Raw genomic sequence first — 19,392 nt, forward strand, 5'->3', positions numbered from 1 at the left:
ACTTGGAGAGAAGTAATAATAATAATAATAATAATATGTTTTATTTATAGACCGCTATTCCGCGATGATCATAGCGGTGTACAGTAAAATCGTTAATACAATAAAAATACAGTTAAAGGAGGGAGAAGTCTCATCCTTCAGGCAGTCCCCGATGTTGCTGGGTCTGCCTGATGGCTCCCTCTGAGGCCGAGATGACAGTTGAGGAGGGAGGGGCCTCTTCCTTCAGGCAGTCCAAGATGTTGCTGGTCTGCCTGCTGGCTCCCTCTGAGGCCGAGATGACAGTTGAGGAGGGAGGGGCCTCTTCCTTCAGGCAGTCCCTGATGTTGCTGGGTCTGCCTGATGGCTCCCTCTGAGGCCGAGATAACAGTTGAGGAGGGAGGGGCCTCTTCCTTCAGGCAGTCCCTGATGTTGCTGGGTCTGCCTGATGGCTCCCTCTGAGGCCGAGATGACAGTTGAGGAGGGAGGGGCCTCTTCCTTCAGGCAGTCCCCGATGTTGCTGGGTCTGCCTGATGGCTCCCTCTGAGGCCGAGATGACAGTTGAGGAGGGAGGGGCCTCTTCCTTCAGGCAGTCCCCGATGTTGCTGGGTCTGCCTGATGGCTCCCTCTGAGGCCGAGATGACAGTTGAGGAGGGAGGGGCCTCTTCCTTCAGGCAGTCCAAGATGTTGCTGGGTCTGCCTGATGGCTCCCTCTGAGGCCGAGATGACAGTTGAGGAGGGAGGGGCCTCTTCCTTCAGGCAGTCCAAGATGTTGCTGGTCTGCCTGATGGCTCCCTCTGAGGCCGAGATGACAGTTGAGGAGGGAGGGGCCTCTTCCTTCAGGCAGTCCAAGATGTTGCTGGGTCTGCCTGATGGCTCCCTCTGAGGCCGAGATGACAGTTGAGGAGGGAGGGGCCTCTTCCTTCAGGCAGTCCCTGATGTTGCTGGGTCTGCCTGATGGCTCCCTCTGAGGCCGAGATGACAGTTGAGGAGGGAGGGGCCTCTTCCTTCAGGCAGTCCAAGATGTTGCTGGGTCTGCCTGATGGCTCCCTCTGAGGCCGAGATAACAGTTGAGGAGGGAGGGGCCTCTTCCTTCAGGCAGTCCCTGATGTTGTTGGGTCTGCCTGATGGCTCCCTCTGAGGCCGAGATGACAGTTGAGGAGGGAGGGGCCTCTTCCTTCAGGCAGTCCAAGATGTTGCTGGGTCTGCCTGATGGCTCCCTCTGAGGCCGAGATAACAGTTGAGGAGGGAGGGGCCTCTTCCTTCAGGCAGTCCCTGATGTTGTTGGGTCTGCCTGATGGCTCCCTCTGAGGCCGAGATGACAGTTGAGGAGGGAGGGGCCTCTTCCTTCAGGCAGTCCAAGATGTTGCTGGGTCTGCCTGATCTCTCCCTCTCCTTCTGAGCAGTGGGGTCCCACTGGGTTCTGTCTTGGGCCCAGTGCTATTCAACATCTTTATCAATGACTTGGATGACAGAATTGGGGACACACTTATCAAATTTGTAGATGACACCAAACTAGGAGGAGTAGCTAATACCCCAGAGGACAAGATCAAAATTCAAAATGACCTGAATAGATTACAAAGCTGGGATACTGTGCCCAGTTCTAGGCACCACAATTCAAAAAGGATGTTGAAAAACTGGAGCGTGTACAAAGGAGGGTGACTAAAATGGTGAAGGGTCTGGAAACCATGCCCTATGAGGAACGACTTAGGGAGCTGGACATGTTTAGCCTGGAGAAGAGAAGGTTAAGAGGTGATAGGATAGCCTTGTTTAAATATTTGAAGGGATGTCATATTGAGGAGGGAGCTAACTTGTTTTCTGCTGCTCCAGAGTACAGGACCCGGAACAATGGATGCAAGCTCCAGGAAAAGAGATTCCACCTGAACATTAGGAGGAACTTCCTGACAGTAAGGGCTGTTTGACAGGGGAACACACTCTTTCCTCAGAGTGTGGTGGAGTCTCCTTCCTTGGAGGTCTTTAAACAGAGGCTGGATGGCCATCTGTCAGGGATGCTTTGACTGAGAGTTCCTGCATGGCAGAATGGGGTTGGACTGGATGGCCCTTATGGCCTCTTCCAACTCTATGATTCTAGGACCTGGAAAAAGGAGGGCCGCCTCTTTCCTGCCTGCATATAAATGTCCATTTCCCACTTCTGCTCGAAATGGAGGACCTTTGGGAACCGCTCCTGGGTAAAAGGCTGAAATGGAGGACGCGTCCTGGAAAAGGAGGACGCCCTGGCCAGCCTGGCTTTCTCCTCCTCCTTTGCAGTGAGGACACATAGCCACCTTGGTTTGGCCTCAGCCAAGATAAGCTCCGCTCCTGACACAAAGGCTCTTTCACCTCGTTTCCCCTGCAGCCTTTCATTCAGGACTAGGGGGAGAAAGAAAGAAGCAGAATGGGGGGCGGGACCAGGGAGGGAAAGAAGGCAGCGGATTGGTGGGCCTCTGCTGTGATGGGCAGCTGGGTGGCCCAATGAGGAGGCCGCTGCAATTGGGGCGGGTTGGCCTCCCTGGGAGCCAGTCTGCCAGTGCAGACAGTGTGAGTCAGGCAATCCCTATCTCTCTCTCTATATATATATTTCTTCCCTTTCTTTCCCCCGCTTTGCACGAGGGGCTGGCTCTCAGTGCAAATGCACCGCTGGGAGCTGCTGCAGGAGCAGCAACACTGCTGACACTGGGAAGAAAGAAAGAAAAGGAAGGAAGGAAAGAAAGAAAGAAAGAAAGAAAACCCCAGCCACGTAAGACGCTATTAAGAGGGGGAAAGAGGATGCCTTGCTGAAAGGGTTTGGCTGCCCTTTCCCTCCTCCTTCCATCTCTACCTCTAGGAAATAAGGACCTGCAATACATCCAGATCTCTTTTTTGGGTGTGTGTGTGTGTGTGCATATATATATATATATATTGTGCATACACACACACACATATATATATGCATCTAGATATTTCCATGTGATCCAGGCTGCATCCACCTTCTTCGCATCGCAGGACTTTGGGACAATACATCCAGATCTCTCTCTCTTTTTTTGGTGTGCAATATATATATATATATTATATATATATAATCTGTATGTGATCCAAGCTGCATTTTTCTTCTTCTCATCGCAGGACTTTGGGACAAGACAAAAAAAAGGGGGATCCTTTTCCCTGCATCATCATCATCATCACCATCATCATCATCATCCTTAATATTCTTCCTCTTCTTTGGTTGGTGATTTCTCTCTCTCTTTTTTTCGCTCTGCCCAGAAGAATGGAAAGGAGGATGGAAAGCTGAAGGCTCCTGTCCTTGCTTGCCCTTTTCCCCCTGGTTTTGCCTTTGGTCGCAGGGAACGGAGGAGGACATAATAACAACAATAACAGTAACAGAACCCTCCACCAAGAGCCTCCTGGTTTTGCAGGATCTTTTGTGCCTTTTCCCTGCCTTTGCCTCCCTCGAAAAGGAGCCAAAGGCAAGAAGAAGAAGAAGAAGAAGAAGAAAGGGATCTCTCTTCCCACCGCCTCCCTCTCCTTTTTTGGGTCATTTTTATTATTATTTTAAGGAGGGAAAAATCTTATTTTTTTGCTTTCCCTTCTGGAAGTTGAAATGCTCCCTCGTCGCCTTTCTGGATCCAAAAAAGGATCCGACGCCATCTACAGTTAAAAAGGAAACACCAAAAGGAAGAAAGAAAAAGAACAAAATCATCATCATCATCATCATCATCCTTTTCAAAGAGAAGCGTGTCTCCTTTTTATTTTTATATTTATTTTAATATTTTATTTTTTTAGTTTAGGAAACTAAAGGAGGGAAAGACCCTTTGGTGAAGGAAAAGGAAAGCTGGGAGATTGGAGAGAGAGAGAAGAAAAGGAAACCCTGGGGCTACTCTTGCCATATTTTGAGGCATTGTAACAAGAGTGTTGCCACAGTTTTGTTGCAAAGACTGGGATCTCTCCTCCTCTCCTCTCCAAACCTTGGACAAAAGGCCACCAAAGAAGGGAGGCAGGAGTTGTTGTTGTGCTTTGTGGTGCCTTTTGTGTGCAAGGTGTGTGTGTGTGTGAGAGAGAGAGGGAGCTCTGGGGCGGGGGTTTCCTGGGAGGCCTTGCCCTCTCTCTCTCTCTCCATCCCCATGAACATACCAAGGTCCACCCCGATCTCCATCGCCCGCTATGGAAGGCCCCGGAGCAAGACCCAGGATTTCGAGGAGCCCCCTCCTCCTCCTCCTCCTCCTTCGTCCTCCTCCTCCTCCTCCTCCTCGGTGAGGCCCGGCAGCAACACCGACTCCGGCCACAGCTTCAGCCCCAACCTCGGCTCGCCCAGCCCGCCAGAGACTCCCAGCTTGTCGCATTGCGTTTCTTGCATCGGGAAGAACCTGCTCCTCGAGCCTCTCGAAGGGGACCACAGCTTCAGAGCAGTCCACCTGCACAGCGAGGAGGAGCTGGTCTGCAAGGTAAGCACTTCTCCCTCCCTTCCTTCCTTCCTTCCTCCCTTCCTCCCTCTCTCTCACACACAGAGACACTAAAACCAGGACCATCCAAGCAGTCATGCCTCCATTGGGCCAACCAAAATGCACAATCGCATGTTGCAAGCTTGCAAAGTCACACTGGCTTCTTCGTCATGCAAACAGGATACGCGCAGTCTTTCTCTCTCTTACACGCACTCACACGCAGAGGCGGGCTTTGGAGCCTTTTCTCTGGCTGCCTTGTGTGCCTTCAGAGTCATTTCCGACATGAGGTGACCCCCCCTCCCCCTTTATCCTGGGTCCTTTTCCTGACAAGAGGAGGTTTCATGGGAGGCTGAGAGAGTGTGATTTGTCCAAGGTCACCCAGTGGGTTAAGACTGACTCACACAGAGGCAGGCTTTTCATTGGCTGTGTCTGTTGTGTGTCGTGTGCCTTCAAGCCAAAGAAAAGCTTCAAAAGCCTGCCTCTCCATAAGAGTGTTTAACCCACTGGGTGACATTGGGCAAGTCACGCTCTCTCAGCCTCAGGGAACAGCAATTGCAACCCCCCCCCCCCTGAAGAAATTTTGTCAAGAAAAGCCCAGGATAGGAGTCACCCCCTCCTTCTGAAGAGGAGGTTTGCCATGAGGCTGAGAGAGTGTGACTTGTTCAAGGTCACCCAGTGGGTTAACACTTACACACACAGAGGCATGTGTTTGAGCCTTTTCTTTGGCTCTCTCTCTCTCTCTGTGTTGTGTGCCTGCAAGTTATTTCCTACTTGTGGTTACCCCTATCATGCGGTTTTCTTGACAAGATTTCCATACCTTTACCTTGCCTTTTGAGGCTGAGAGGATGTGACTTGCTCAGTGGCTTAACACTCACACAGAGAGGCACACTTTTGAGCCTTTTCTTTGGCTGTGCGTGTTGTGCGCCTTCAAGTTGTTTCCGACTTCTGGCAACCCCTATCCTGGACTTTCCTTGCAAGGTTTCTTCAGAGGAGGTTTGCCCTTGCTTTCTCCTGAGGCTGAGAGAGCGTGACTTGCCCAAAGGTCACCCACGGACGAGTGGGGAATCAAACCCTGGTCTCCAGAGTCCTAGTCCAATACTCAAACCATTACACCACACTAGCTTGCTTTCTTTTGAGAGGGAACAGGAGTTGTGGAAGATGTAGGCCAGAGGAAGCCATGAAGCTGAGGCACTGGGTGATATTTTAATTTAAAGGGAAGAGCAACAACAGCAACGAAACCCCATGCCTAACACAACCAACTTTTCAGACAATGGCCACGTTGTAACAGTGGCCCAGAGCCAAAGCAGAAGGGGAGGAGGGAAAGTTGTGTGGAAAGGCGAGATACCTCCCTCCACAGACATAATCTAATTTCCCTCCATATTTTTCAGAATGCCTTGCTAAATTCTCAGCTGCCCTCACAGGATATTTCAGTTGCCCTGGGTGGTGTGTGCTTAGTGTAACAGTAGACAATCCTACTGTGCAGCTTTGTCTTAGGAGCATGGAACAGCGTGTGGGACAGCAAAACACGTGTGGGATAGAGTGGTTCTGGGTCTTAAATTCACTGGAGTAAAATAGACCTCTTAAGCTGAGACATGTCTGTTTAATAATATCCTGAATCCACAAAGCAGGGGTTCACATCTAGGAAAACTATCTAGTGTTAGCTGTGCTGGCCCTATAGCAAAGTAGAATAATGTCTAAAATCCACAGAACAATTATTCCCATCCAGGGGTAGCCATGTTGGTCCTATCGCAAAGGATAATAACATCCCAAATCCACAAAACGGGTTCACATCCAGTAAACCTATTCAGGGCTAGCCGTGCTGGTCTTAGCAAAGTACAACAACACCCCAAATCCAGAAAACAGGGCTTCGCATACAGGAAATCTACCCAGGGTAGCCATGTTGGCCCTATAGCAAAGTACAGTAATATTCAAAATCCACAAAACAGCGATTCAGCTCCAGGACCTATTTGGGGTAGCCGTGTTAGCCCTATAGCAAAGTACCATAATCCACTCTGTACAAAGTACAAAATCCACTTGTATTATTGTGCTTTGCAATAGGGCGAACACCGCTTGATAGGTTTCCTGGATGTATATTTGCAAACAATCCTCATTCACCCTGTCTAGCAAACACTCCTTTCAGAATTACCTTTTAAAAAAAAAAGATAACTATACATACATATTTTTCCTAGGAGGCTGTTTGAAAATATCAGGACTTGCTCGATTGCTACTTTTTTGGCCTCTGGCTTCTCCTGCTCCATTGTGAACTGTGGGGGGGGGGGGGGGAAGGAAGCCCACATGCTCCCTTTCGCTCACAGGCGACACACTGTTTCCTTTGTTCCTAAACTGCTGTGGCGACTCTTCCCGTGTGCCTTGTGCGCCAGACTTGGGCTTCCAGCCATTTGAGCTCTCAGGAAGAGGGTGAATTGCCTTGCTCCCAATGTCTAGACATTGTTACAAATTATATAAATACAACAACCCCCAAGCCCTCCTCTCCAAAAATCAAAATCAAAATCCTGGCGTTGAATTGGCATGTAATGAGCAATAGACACATTGACCCTCTGAAATAATAATTCCAAGTGCTTGGGCACCATCCTGACAAGTGGATGTTTATATTTAGATTCATATATGGAAGGGGAAAAATAAATTAACGCTCCCTGGTTACTTGCTAAGGCTGGTTTTACATGGCAGTCGAAATGCCCTGGTCACCCATGGGCCGTGAACTCCGAGGCTTTAAGGAAGATTTAGTTCTCCCCGGTTTACACCTGATTATGTCAAAGCCAGTTTCTGACCTTGAGAAGCTGGCTGCAATGTGCTAGAAAGTGGAGTTATTTTGGTGTTATTTTAAATACATGCCATAGTTTGTCCAAATAGATGCAAATCAATATATTCGTAGCCTCCTGCTGTGGGGAGAGATTAATATGAAAAGGTGGAGGAGAAAGGGCAAAGCAACTTCTTTGTTTGTATTACCAGAAACTAGTCATTATTTTATTTTACTTTATTTCAATTTTAATTCACCTTCAGCCCACCTCTCCCTGGAATCATGTTGGCCCTGTATAACACAGTGGAGCAAAAGTGTAGCTCCTGTAAGAGTCAGCATCTTGCGTTGTTGTCGTGTCTTTTTAGTATTAGGAGTGTTTTTTGAGATCTGAGGATGCCTTTGAGCATGCTTTGTAACTGTAAAATGAACAGCATCTTAGGAAATGTTTCAGCAACCTCACTTGCACATTTGAAGCAATTCATTCGTTTCTTTGGATGTGTCTCTCTTGCTTAAAAGCCTCCTAAATAAATACCGTCCCACCTTACAGTGCTAGTAAAAAATTCTGCTATTTTTTGTCTTATTAGAAATGGGCTTGTGACTTCCTCTTGCCATCTCCCCAAGGCATGAGGACCACATAACAAAGACATGCCAATGAGTCCAGATATACTGTGGCTGGCACCCCTCATTATATCCTACCAGAATCCAATGACTTCTTGTTGCTGGAAATTACTACATTTCCCTACCTTTTTAAAAAAATAAAGTCACATGTTCTGTTTCTGCATGAAAGAACAGCAGTTCAACAAAGATAAACCCTTGTGAAGTCAATCCAAAATGACATTTTTGAAATGGCTGTTAGGGAGGAAATGCCACTTGTGGAAGGATTACAAATTGTAAAAATACTTGGGGATTATTACATTTCCCAAGGAAGCTTGTAAAGGTGAGGAGAATGGCAGGGACAGGGGTCTGCTTTCAGAGCTTCAGGAACATTATTTGATGTGCTGACATAGAAGAAGTTGAGTTGCCCTTGTATCAGGCTGTACCTTTTGGCAAAATCCAGCATCATGGTTTCTCCTTTTCATATGGGTAGGTTGACCTGTTAACCTACTTATGGGAAAGAGTCCTAGCTTTGGGTGCTAAGAAGAGAAGGGTGGGGTAGGGGTTCATGGAATACTAAAGCTTGCATTTCTAGAAACCTTTTTGATTGCTCCTGAGATGACTAAATCAGTACTGCAATCCTATGCATTTTTACCTAGGAGTGGGACCCACAGAATTAGGGGACATTTATTTCTCCATACACATGGAGAGGACTGTGTTGTAAGTCTTTGAGGAAAGTGCTGTCCTATTTCAGAAAATGGCACTAGTTAATGGCTTTAAAGCAGGGGTAGGCAACGGTGGTCCTCCATGTTGTTGGACACCAGCTCCCAGCATTCCTCCTCATAGGTTATTATACTGACTAGAAGTGATGCAAGTTGAAGCTCACCGGCGTTTAGAGGGCTAGAGTTTGTTCAGTTGTGCTTTAAAGTAGGTGTTCAGGGCAACAGAGATTGATGCCCATACAGTGGATCATTGGCATCTGCAGTGCCCTGATTCCAGGACCCCCGTGGATACCAAATTCCATGGATGCTCAAGTCCAGTTATATACATTGAGGTAGTAAAATGGTGTCCCTTATCTAAAGTGGCAAAATCAAGGTTTGCTTTTTGGAATTTATATATTTTAAAAAATATTTTCAAGCTTTGAATCCGTGGGTTAAAAAAATCCTTGAATATAGAGGGCTGACTGTATTCTTAAATTATAAGAAGGAAAAGTAGCTAGTCCCATCTGTTTTTATATTGTGCAACAGTGTTAGCTAGTGTTCTTCATAACAGCACTATTCTGTTTTTGTAACTTTCTGACCTTCATTGTTGAGAGACAAAGGCATGGGGGGGGGGGGAGCTGCATATACCAAGAATGAAAACCTTTGTTGTTATATTCCTTGCGTCTTCTTACTGCACTGCAACCATTATTCTCAATGAACTCTTCCTGTTGCCTCGAATCTGTGTGTGCTTTCCAAATGTCTGAAGCACTGATTCATTCATAATCACTGGATTAGCGTGACATTTTTATACTGGAGTTTCCCGTCATGCTTTATGCTTTCTTACCATTCATTCACAAGATCACAAGGTGACATGGCTGCTGTTGTAAGAAGCATTTCTTTGTTTCAAAGACACACAGATGAAACTCTGAAATTGTTTTAAACAACCATAAATTATAAAGGTATAGCTTCATTGAAGATTTTCTTAACAATGCAATGGCAGCCAGGAGAGGCACAGTCTGATGCCAGGGAGAGTTTCCATTTGTTCAATAACATCCTTGGTCCAGGAGATAGCCCATGATGTCTCTCCCACAAAGGAGGATGAGGCACTGCAAAATGTAGGACATTCAGGAGAAATGTAGGAGATTACAAAATAAAAGCTAAAAACATTGATATTAAATATAAATTCATGCTTCTTAGTCATGCTCAGAATGGAGGACATTTTGGAATTTCTCCTGGGTTTGAAATGTATGGTATGTCCTGGAAAAGGAGGGCATCTGTGCTCACCCTGATATGCTAGCAAGACAGCAGGAACTTGGATTGATCAGCTAAAGTGCTGAAGGAGAAGACTTTTGCCAATCTCTTTTGGTATTCCTACAGAGAGGATGTGGAAGCGGCCTTTAGCTATAATGCAGAGTGGTGCCATTCATAGCAGTGTGGTCAATGGGCCGGTGCTAGTTCAGGAGCCATTAGCTTTCAGTTGTAACCAGTGGGGGCAAAGATGGAACTAGGCTGTGTTGTGTTGGGATTAAAAAATTGCAGTCCCCTACATCAGCATAAAATATACTGTCTCAGAACATGGCTGGGGTGCATCACACGCTTTGTCAGAACCCTTTTCTTTTGTTGAAGCCCATTGGGAAGTGAGCAATGCAAGAGCCCTTTTGCGTGTGTCTCAGTTTACATATGAGTGAGTCTGTGTGTTATTTGCTGACCTGTGGCCTTTGATTTGTTTTCTCTGACAATCTGAAAGTGAAATTGGCTTCTCTGACTCTTTTCACTGCCAGAGAATAAAGGCAGACAGGGTGTATAATAGATAAGTAGTTGCAAGCTTAGATACTGGTCCAGTTTGCCTAGTATGCAATGTATTTACCAGATGATAGGGTCCTTTTTTTATGGAGACCCTCAAGATTTAAAAGGTTAACTCTCCCCTGTTAATGGGAGAACACAGGCCATCAAATTTCAGTACTGAAATTCAATTACAGTACTAGGCTTTTGGAGGTTTCTAATATGTTTGGTTGTAGACAGAATTGTTTGTTTTTAATTTACATAGTAACAAGAAATTGGTCCATCCCTTCTCCTCCTGGCATTTCACCTATCCTTTATGGAAAATAGGTTGTAAAGGTGGGAAAAAACAATTCTAGGTTTCATAGGGAAATAGTGCCTGTTAAAATCTGAGCATCTTCTATTTGATAGATTTCATTTGTTCTAGAAATGCCTGTCAGCTACAACATGTTCCCCTCTAATTCTCTAATCCTTTCTTTTATTGCCAACTATGTCTCTAGGTGTTTGATATTGGCTGCTACCAAGAATTGCTTGCACCATGTTTTTGTCTGCCTCCTCATGACAACATCAACCAAATCACTGAAATCATTCTTGGGGAGACAAAAGCATATGTGTTCTTTGAGAGGAGCTATGGGGACATGCATTCCTTTGTTCGTACCTGCAAGAAGCTGAAGGAGGAGGAGGCAGCCAAACTCTTCTACCAGATAGCATCTGCTGTAGCGCACTGTCATGACGGTGGACTGGTACTGCGGGATCTCAAGCTGCGGAAATTCATTTTCAAGGATGAAGAAAAGTAAGGAATCTCTCCTCTTCCCTGACCCCCCTTCCACTGGTCATGGATACATTGTGAATGTCACCTTGAATGGGTTGTTTGTTGATGGTTAATTCTGCCATAGATTCTTTTTGTAATTCCCCCTACTATATTGAAATGGAGGAAATATTCAGACATGTTTTAATGGAGACTACGTGAAGAGTGTAGTTCATCTCAAACATCTGTTTCTCTAGAGAAACTGATCTTTGGGGTGAGGGAGAAGCCACCACCTAGCTAAAACTACTGTATATCATGTATAAGTCTAGAAATTTTTAGTAAAAAAATTGACCCCAAAAAACTGAGTCAGCTTATCCATGGGTCAATGTAAGTACTGTACTTTAACCCTTATTTTAAAAAGGGAACCATCCCCCGGTTAAAGACAAAAATGTAATCTGTTCTGGAAGCACTGACCCTCCTCTACTCTTGAATCCATCCAGCCTTTAGTGTAAGTATAAACAGTTGTGCCTGCTGGATTTTTGTATGTTCTTTGGCTTTGTGTTCCTTTGCTTGATCCTTTACATCATTTGTTACATGCCCCTAGGTTTTATCCTTGACTTATCCATGGGTCATATCAAAATCCATAATTTTGGCCCCAAAACCTGCCCTCAACTTATACATGAGGTTGACTTATAGTTGAGTATATACAGTAGGTCTGGATGTGGTAGGTGTCTCACCAAGAATCATTGTGGAAACTCACCTATACTAGCCTGGGTTCCAGAAGAGAACTGAGTGGGGATATATAGAACAATAAAAACTTATCTTGGTCAGTTAGTGGGTTTGTACAACTCTATGTTGTTCTTGAAGAATAGTTTTCTCCATAGAGCTGAAATTGGAACACAAACATATAATTTGAGCCGAGGAGGCGTTCCCCTCTTCTCATTCAGTTAGGTTCATGGGAAGGGTGCATCACATTGTTCTGTATTCACTTCTAGTGAAAATATAAAATATATAGTTACTATGTACTGATGAGCCCCAATCTCCCTAGCCAAAATTTAGGTGGGGTGACTCTACAACCCTCTTCATTGTGTAGCAGGAACCAGGTACTTAACTGGGTCACTAAAATTTCATCCTTGGCCATTGGAAGAGATAATACATTCCAAATGTTAAAAGATCATTTTCTGATTCAGGGAATTGGTGAGCCCCCAATAATTCCTCAAGAAAGGAATTTAAAGATCCGAATCTGAGACTTTTTACCTGCGGTAGCCTGTGCTCTCAGTAGAGGTTGGAGAAACTCAGACCCACCCACTTGGAATATATGAACTACCAGTACTTCTTACATAGGAATGGCGAACCTTGCAGCTCCCATAATCCCTGGCCTTTGGCCATAATAACTACAGCATAAAACATCTGAAAGGGTAAAGCTGATTTCATAAGTCTGTAAAATTTGACTTATGCCACTCTATATTTTTAAAGTGTTGAGGGGGACATAATCTGGTAATGTAAACCACAGTGTTGTACAGTCTGAGTTCTGGCCCATTTGTATCATCAATTAGTTCTCCAAGGGACTGAGTTTGTGCAGAAGTTTCAGTTTGGGTTGGAAGCTTGGCATATATGCACACATACATTTACATAACATTAAGCTCAACTGAAACTGACTTTTTGTACTTCTTGTATGTAATTAATTTACACTTGTTGTTAAGATGGGTTCTTAAGTGTAGGTAGAGAAACAGCAGTAGATGAGGAAGGACATGGCTTGTGTCTGTGATTTTTGAAAAAACAACAGCTTGGATTTAAGCTGTTCATAATTTCTAGTTTTCTTTTGTGTGTATGCGTGAGGTTTACAGCACAAGTAAGCAAGCAAGCGTGAAAGAATATATCTACTCATCTGTGTGTTTTGGGATTTAGGAGATGAGAATTCACTTCCTCTGCTCATCAGTTTCCTAGAATATTTATATCATGCATGATATTTACATTGCTAATGATAGTAGGCACAACACTCCTGATGGGCTCTATTTCTGTTCCCCACATGTAACTATAGGGCTGTCTTCTACCTTGTTAAAGTAAGGTATTGGTTTTCTTGGTCACTGTTGGTGTTCAGAGATCTTTACTCAAATACTGTACTTAGAAGAAAATTAAACCTTTGTATTTCTTTCCTTTGAGTCTGTTGATATTGGGGATGTTCCCACTAGGTGAAACCCCGCGTTCTGAATCGAATCCAAGAAGTGGTGTTCCTATTAGGATCCAATTTAAACCTAGAACGGTTCTAGAGCAACCCGCAATCGTCCCCACTACAAATCGAATCGTAGAGCGGTTTAAAATTTTGAATCGATTTTTCGTCATTTAACGCGCGTTAAAAAAGACGAAGGGTCTGACCTTCGTTTTTCCCTTGATTCGAGTTAGGAACCGGAGCATTTAAATAGGAACGACAGCCTTTGAAATTGCATTAGATGAATGGGAGGAGCGGAGTGCGATGGGGCTGTCCTTGGGGGAGTTGCCCTTTCTGTCCCCATCCGTCGTGGCTGTGGCCATTTTTGCTTCCCTCACCCCTTTGTCCGCTGTGGTCTTTCAATAAGAGATAAGGATTATTTTTATTTTTTATTTTAATGGTTTACAGGCGCTTAATCTCTTCAGCGCTTTAAGCGCCTGAAGTCCCGGCTGCTCAAGGCTTCCCCCGGTGGATTGCAACCTCCCCTCTGTGTGGGGAGAGCCCATTTCTAACGGAGGAGAGGCAGGAAGGGAAGGCTCCTCTCGAAGAGGCATTCCCTGCCCGCTTGGGCTCTGATCTCGCCCAGACAGGGAAGGGAAGGCTCCTCGCGAGGAGGCATCTGATCTCGCCCAGGCAGGGAAGGGAAGGCTCCTCGCGAGGAGGCATCTGATCTCGCCCAGGCAGGGAAGGGAAGGCTCCTCGCGAGGAGGCATCTGATCTCGCCCAGGCAAGGAAGGGCTCTGATCAATTGGGGGGGGGGGGATAGAGCCTTTCTCCCTCCCTTTCTCAAATGGAATCTGCCTTCTCCTCCAACCCTGGAAAGAGAATCTTTGGGAAGAGTGCTCCCTCCCTGCTTTTCCAGCAGCCTCCTTCATTGATCTCTGGGCTCTCTGAACGGATTCTCTCTGGCTGTCTTGGGAGACATGAAGAGGGGATGCTGTCATGCAAAACCTATCCCATAGTTCCTCTGGAAAGAGCTTGAGTTTCCTAAATTCGCTTTGCCAGCAGCCTCCCCCATTGATCTCTGTGCTCTCTGAAGGGATTCTCCCTGGCTGTCTTGGGAGACATGAAGAGGGGATGCTGTCATGGAAAACCTATCCCATAGTTCCTCTGGAAAGAGCTTGGGTTTCTTAAATTCGCTTTGCCAGAAGCCTCCCCCATTGATCTCTGTGCTCTCTGAAGGGATTCTCCCTGGCTGTCTTGGGAGACATGAAGAGGGGATGCTGTCATGCAAAACCTATCCCATAGTTCCTCTGGAAAGAGCTTGGGTTTCCTAAATTCGCTTTCCTAAATTCGCTAAATTCACAAACAGTCAATGAAATGGAAACGATGCCAAAAGATAAATCGCTTCCAAATATTCCGGATTAACGTTACGTCATTCTGACGTACTATTGATTGACAGCTCCAAATAAGGTATGGAGGAGAAGAATCGCTTTATTTAAACACCGATTTCATGCCAAGTAGGAACGCTTGCAGGTAAAAACTTCGATTTAAAAAACAGATGGGAACGAATAATAAAAGCGATTCGGAACGCGGGATAAGACCAGGGTTATTTTGAATCGGTTTTATTAAAAACGTTGTATTTTAATTCATTTCAAATCTTAAGTGGGAACATCCTCAATGTGTGTGAGAGAGAATGAAAGAGAGCGCTTCCTTTTCTGACTAGCATTTTGTGTAGTTTTATTCATGTTCCACATCACTAATTTTCTTTCCACCCCTTAGAGCTCTTGTATTCTCTCTGTTTCCTGTTGATGACTACTTTGCCTACACTGATTTTCCCTAGTTTCTATTCATTGTGTGGCTTAGGAAGAGAGTACAGAGCTGTTATGCTGTCTAGGCTGCATCTACACTGCAGAATTAATGCAGCTGACCCTGCTTTAACTGCCATGGCTCAATACTGTGGGATTCTAGGATTTGTACTTTTGTGAGATATTTAGTATTCTCTGTCAGAGAGCTTTTGTGCCACAACAAACTACAATTTCCAGAATTCAATAGCATTGAGCCATGATTGTTAAAGTCATGTCAAACTGCATTACTTCTGCAATGTGGCAGCAGACTAAGGTGTGAAACAAACTGCCCCGAAAGGGTGGGCCAGAGGGGGCCGGTTTTTCTCTGGAGGGACGCTGCAGCAGCCAAGCTGTGTGGTGCCCATCTGCCCAAAAAAGAACCCGGAAAAAACAGGTTCTTCTTTGGATGCCACACAGACGTCACGAGTGTGCCATTGGTGCACTCGTGATGTAAGCAACGCACAGCGACAGCTATATGCTGCATGTCACTTACGGTCACGATGGTGGCGAGACTGCCATTATGATGACGCTGTGATGTGTTAGGGTTAGGGACTGTGAGGTTGGTGCACGGTCTCTAACCCTAGAATCGCCACCTGGACACCACTTCTTGGCGTTATGTACTGAACCTCAGTGTGTATCTTGGTGTATACTATTCTTTATTTTGGCTTTTTAGAGCCAGAGTGATGTAGTGGTTTGAGCATTGGATTACAACTTGAGAGACCAGAGTTCAATTCCCAACTCAGTCATGGAAATCCACTGGGTGGTCTTGGGTGAGTCACATGTTCTCAGCCGCAGAAAACCCTATGATAGGTTTGTCTTAGGGTTGCCATAAGTCAGAAACAACTTCAAGATATACAACAACAACAAAATGGTCTTACTTATGATGCTATGTACTGGCACACAGTGAGTCTCACCTATGTTCTACAAAATACTTGTAGACTCTCCTTTCACTGGTATATGAATTGTAATCCATGGTACTGGAGGATCCTTTCACTGGTATATGAATTGTAATCCATAGTACTGGAGGATCTGGTCTGCAATTTGAGACATTTGTACTGAGGGGTTAGATCTTGGATATTAATAGAGCTTGGAGGAGTTATTTTTTGGACAATAACTTCGAGAATCCTCCAGGTGGGATGATGATTACACTTTGCTTAGTAGTGGTAGAAGAACAAGACAAATAATAGCTAATAGCATGCATTTTGTCTAAAAACTATGTGTGCCATCAGTAAAGAGTGAAAATAGGCAACTTTAAGCTTGCATGCAGCTTAAAGACTGGAAGAGCTGCATGCAAGCTTAAAGTTGCCTACTTTCACTCTTTACTGATGGCACACATGGTTCTTAGACGAAATGCATGCTATTAGCTATTATTTGTCTTTTATTGTTTTTTGGTAAGCTGACTTTGAAACTTTACTGAAGGGTGGTACCTAAGTCTTGGTTCTGTTATGGTTTTGGACAGATTTTTTTGGCATTTTTGACAATTATTTCCCTAAGTGTGGATGGAGTGTGTTATAGGTGTGCTGGTTCATGGCAGAAATCAATATTTTATGTTGATGGCAAAGTATGGATCCCACATAATAAGCAAGTTTGTTGATAGAAGATTGGGTCAAGCTAGGTCTGAGTGAAATGTCTAATTAAACGAGTTTTTAAATGAAAGAATTAGATTTTAAACACTATTTTAAACTTGTTTTGAGTAATTACTTTTTTTCTTCTATGGCAAGTAATTTTCCTGCCAGCAAATTATTAATGTTTGAAGAGTGTTTTAAATCTTCAATTATATTCTAATATTAGCTGTCATAATATTTTACACTTAAAGCTCTTGCTTGTTAATCACTCTTGTTACCAAGATTCCCCCCCCCCCCCCCAACAGCCTCCCCTTCACCATTTTGCATTCTAGGTATTGGCTGACACTTTTTTTATGTGAGAAATTTGTCTCTAGGCAGGTGTTGAGAATGGCTTGCTGTTATATTTTGTATTACTAAAGCATCAGTACAGTACATCAGAAGGAATTTACTGATGTACAGATGCACTACATCTCCTGGGTCTAACCATGGGGACTGGTCATGTTTGCAGATCCAGTCCCAACTGGTGTCTTAAACAGTTTGTATAAGAGCCAAAATCTCTGTGACAACAAGAGCCTCAAAGAATAGTTCATGACCTAAGCAGACAAATTAACTCATACTTAATCATATCTAGGCACAAAAACCTGGGAAGTAAAATTTCTTCCAGTGCAAGCGGAATCTAGATCCCCAGAGAAGGCCCTGGAAGATGGAGATGGAGAGCAGCTGTGCCATTTGCAGTGCTTATTCCACTCTTTGTGTTATGATTTGATTACTGGAAGGCAGCTCCTGTACCAATGTGACCACCTATAAACTGAGCCTAAAAGGCAGTAGTAGTGTAGCATGCTGTATGTTGCATTACATTTCTTTCAGAAAATGGCATGACTAGTTTTAAGATCATTCTAGGTTTCAGTTTACTTGAAAATGGCATGAAAATAACCTTGACCCACAAAATCCGAGAAGAGATACAAGCTGTTGCATTCCTTAGTGGTGGCCAAGTGATAGATTTATTTAATTTTTTATTTAATTTACATGCTACCTTTCTTCTAAATTAGGCCCAAGGTGGCTCACAAAACATACTTAAGAACAGTACAACTTTAAAAATAGAATTAAAATTAAAAACAGAATTAGATTTGTCATAGAAATCACTTTGGTTTTATCAGTTTGACATTGGTTTCATCCACTTGCACACTGTATTGAAGTCATATGATTTAGAGTGATTTATCATTATTGAAACTCTGGAAAAGAGATTAAAAAAACCACTAGGAAGAATGGGTAGTCCTGTGGACATATTTTTAAAATGCAATGTGAAACTGAGATACTTTAATGTTTTTGTCTCAGAATTGAGCTGCCTTGAGTCCTGGTTTTGAAGAAAAGGTAGTATGTGTGTGCATAGTTTGCAAAGAAGAAGAAGTTATTTTTCAATTAATATCCATCACAAACTCCTTGCTGTTCTTGTATGATTTATCCTATAAGCAACCCTGCAGAGTAGGTTACTGTTATTCCCATTTGTACTTTTAATGAACTGAGACTGGCAATTCCTGGCCAAAGACCAAGCAAGAAGTTTGTGCCTTAACATACATCCAGTCCCAAAATTCTCAGTTAGAAATGAGTTACATTGTCATCCGGATTGCACAGAATTAGTTCTAGATGAAAAGATCAGATGGTAGCACTAATTATTTAGTTGCCAGAAATATATTTTTACTGACGCACAGGTCTGAACCCTAAAGTTGAGCTCCAAGCAACTGATTTCACAATCGGCATGCCAGATGCAATCAGAAAAGTGTGACATTTTTTGTTCTGGTTTCGGGAGACTTCTGTGGACAGTTTCAACAGAATCCCAGGTGCCTGATTGCTGGAGTATCTAGAAATTCTCTGTCAGCATCTAAGAATTTGGGAAGATATCTTGGATGCTGATATTGAATTTCTTGGGCCAACCAGGCAGCTGTGATTCTGTTGCAACTGTCTTCAGAAGCCTTATAAAATCAAACCATTTTTTTGTACTTTTCTCACTTTTCTGGCATCCCAGTTGTGAAATTAGTAATCTCTCTTACATGAAAGAAGTGTATAAAGAGGGAGCAGAGCTAGAGTTGTTCATCTTGACACAGTGATTTTATTTTACTCTGAGAATACTGCTTTTTCTCCAGTGAACTGCAGGCAGTGAGTGTACTGAGATCTCTCCACTCCATCCACACAGGCAGGATAGATGGAGAAGGAGAGTGACTGGTCCAGAGTTACCCAGTGAATTTTATGACTTTGTGGGAACAAGGACATAGATTTTCCAAATTCCAGTCACACACACTCTGATACCTTGGGCAGTGGTATTCCCACCAGTGGGGGGTGGGACTTCCGTGAGGGACTTCTGGTGGAGTTTTCAGGGTGAGGGGCTCATGGGACTGCCTGTGCGGGCCAGAGGGAGCTCTGTGCAGGCCCCAGGAGTGTCTGTGCTACCCAGAATGGTGTCTGCTTGGCCTGGAGTGGTGCCCAAACAGGCCCCAGGAGCTCGTGTGTTGACCTCAGGAGCTCCTGTGCAGCCCAGAACGGTGCCCGCCTGGCCCCAAGGGGTTCTGTACAGGCCCAGGAAATCTTGCGTGGCCCCAGGCGCTTCCACACAGGCCCCGGTAGTGCCCATGCAGCCCCAGGATCTCTTGCACAGGCCCAAGGAGGTCCTGCACAGGGTGAAGCAGTGCCTGCAAGGGTGGGGAGCTGGCTGGGTGTCAACTCCCTTTCTGGGGTGTCACCCAATGTGGCCGGCACCCCCCAGGGATGCTACTGACCTTAGGTTTGAGGCTGGCCTTTTATCTCCTTGTTCTCCCTGTCGCCTGACTCCCCTAGATGGGCTACTTTACATGTACATGTATATGCC

At 44.7% G+C, this 19,392-nt stretch overlaps 1 protein-coding gene across 1 annotated transcript in view; it reads left to right on the forward strand.

The window, feature by feature from the left end:
• Positions 1 to 2,511: 2,511 nt before the first annotated feature.
• LOC149305194 (tribbles homolog 2-like) overlaps positions 2,512 to 19,392 on the forward strand; it is a 36,200-nt gene continuing 19,319 nt past the window's right edge. The window contains exons 1-2 of the mRNA XM_089478076.1: positions 2,512 to 4,394; positions 10,724 to 11,016. Coding sequence (XP_089334202.1) covers positions 4,074 to 4,394; positions 10,724 to 11,016 — 614 coding nt within the window. The 5' untranslated portion in view covers positions 2,512 to 4,073. The remainder of the gene's footprint in view (positions 4,395 to 10,723; positions 11,017 to 19,392) is intronic.

The sequence above is a fragment of the Sceloporus occidentalis genome, unplaced genomic scaffold, assembly GCF_023333645.1.
Source record: "Sceloporus occidentalis isolate IW3139 unplaced genomic scaffold, rSceOcc1.0.p SCAF_12, whole genome shotgun sequence".
In the NCBI taxonomy this organism is placed as follows: domain Eukaryota; kingdom Metazoa; phylum Chordata; class Lepidosauria; order Squamata; family Phrynosomatidae; genus Sceloporus; species Sceloporus occidentalis.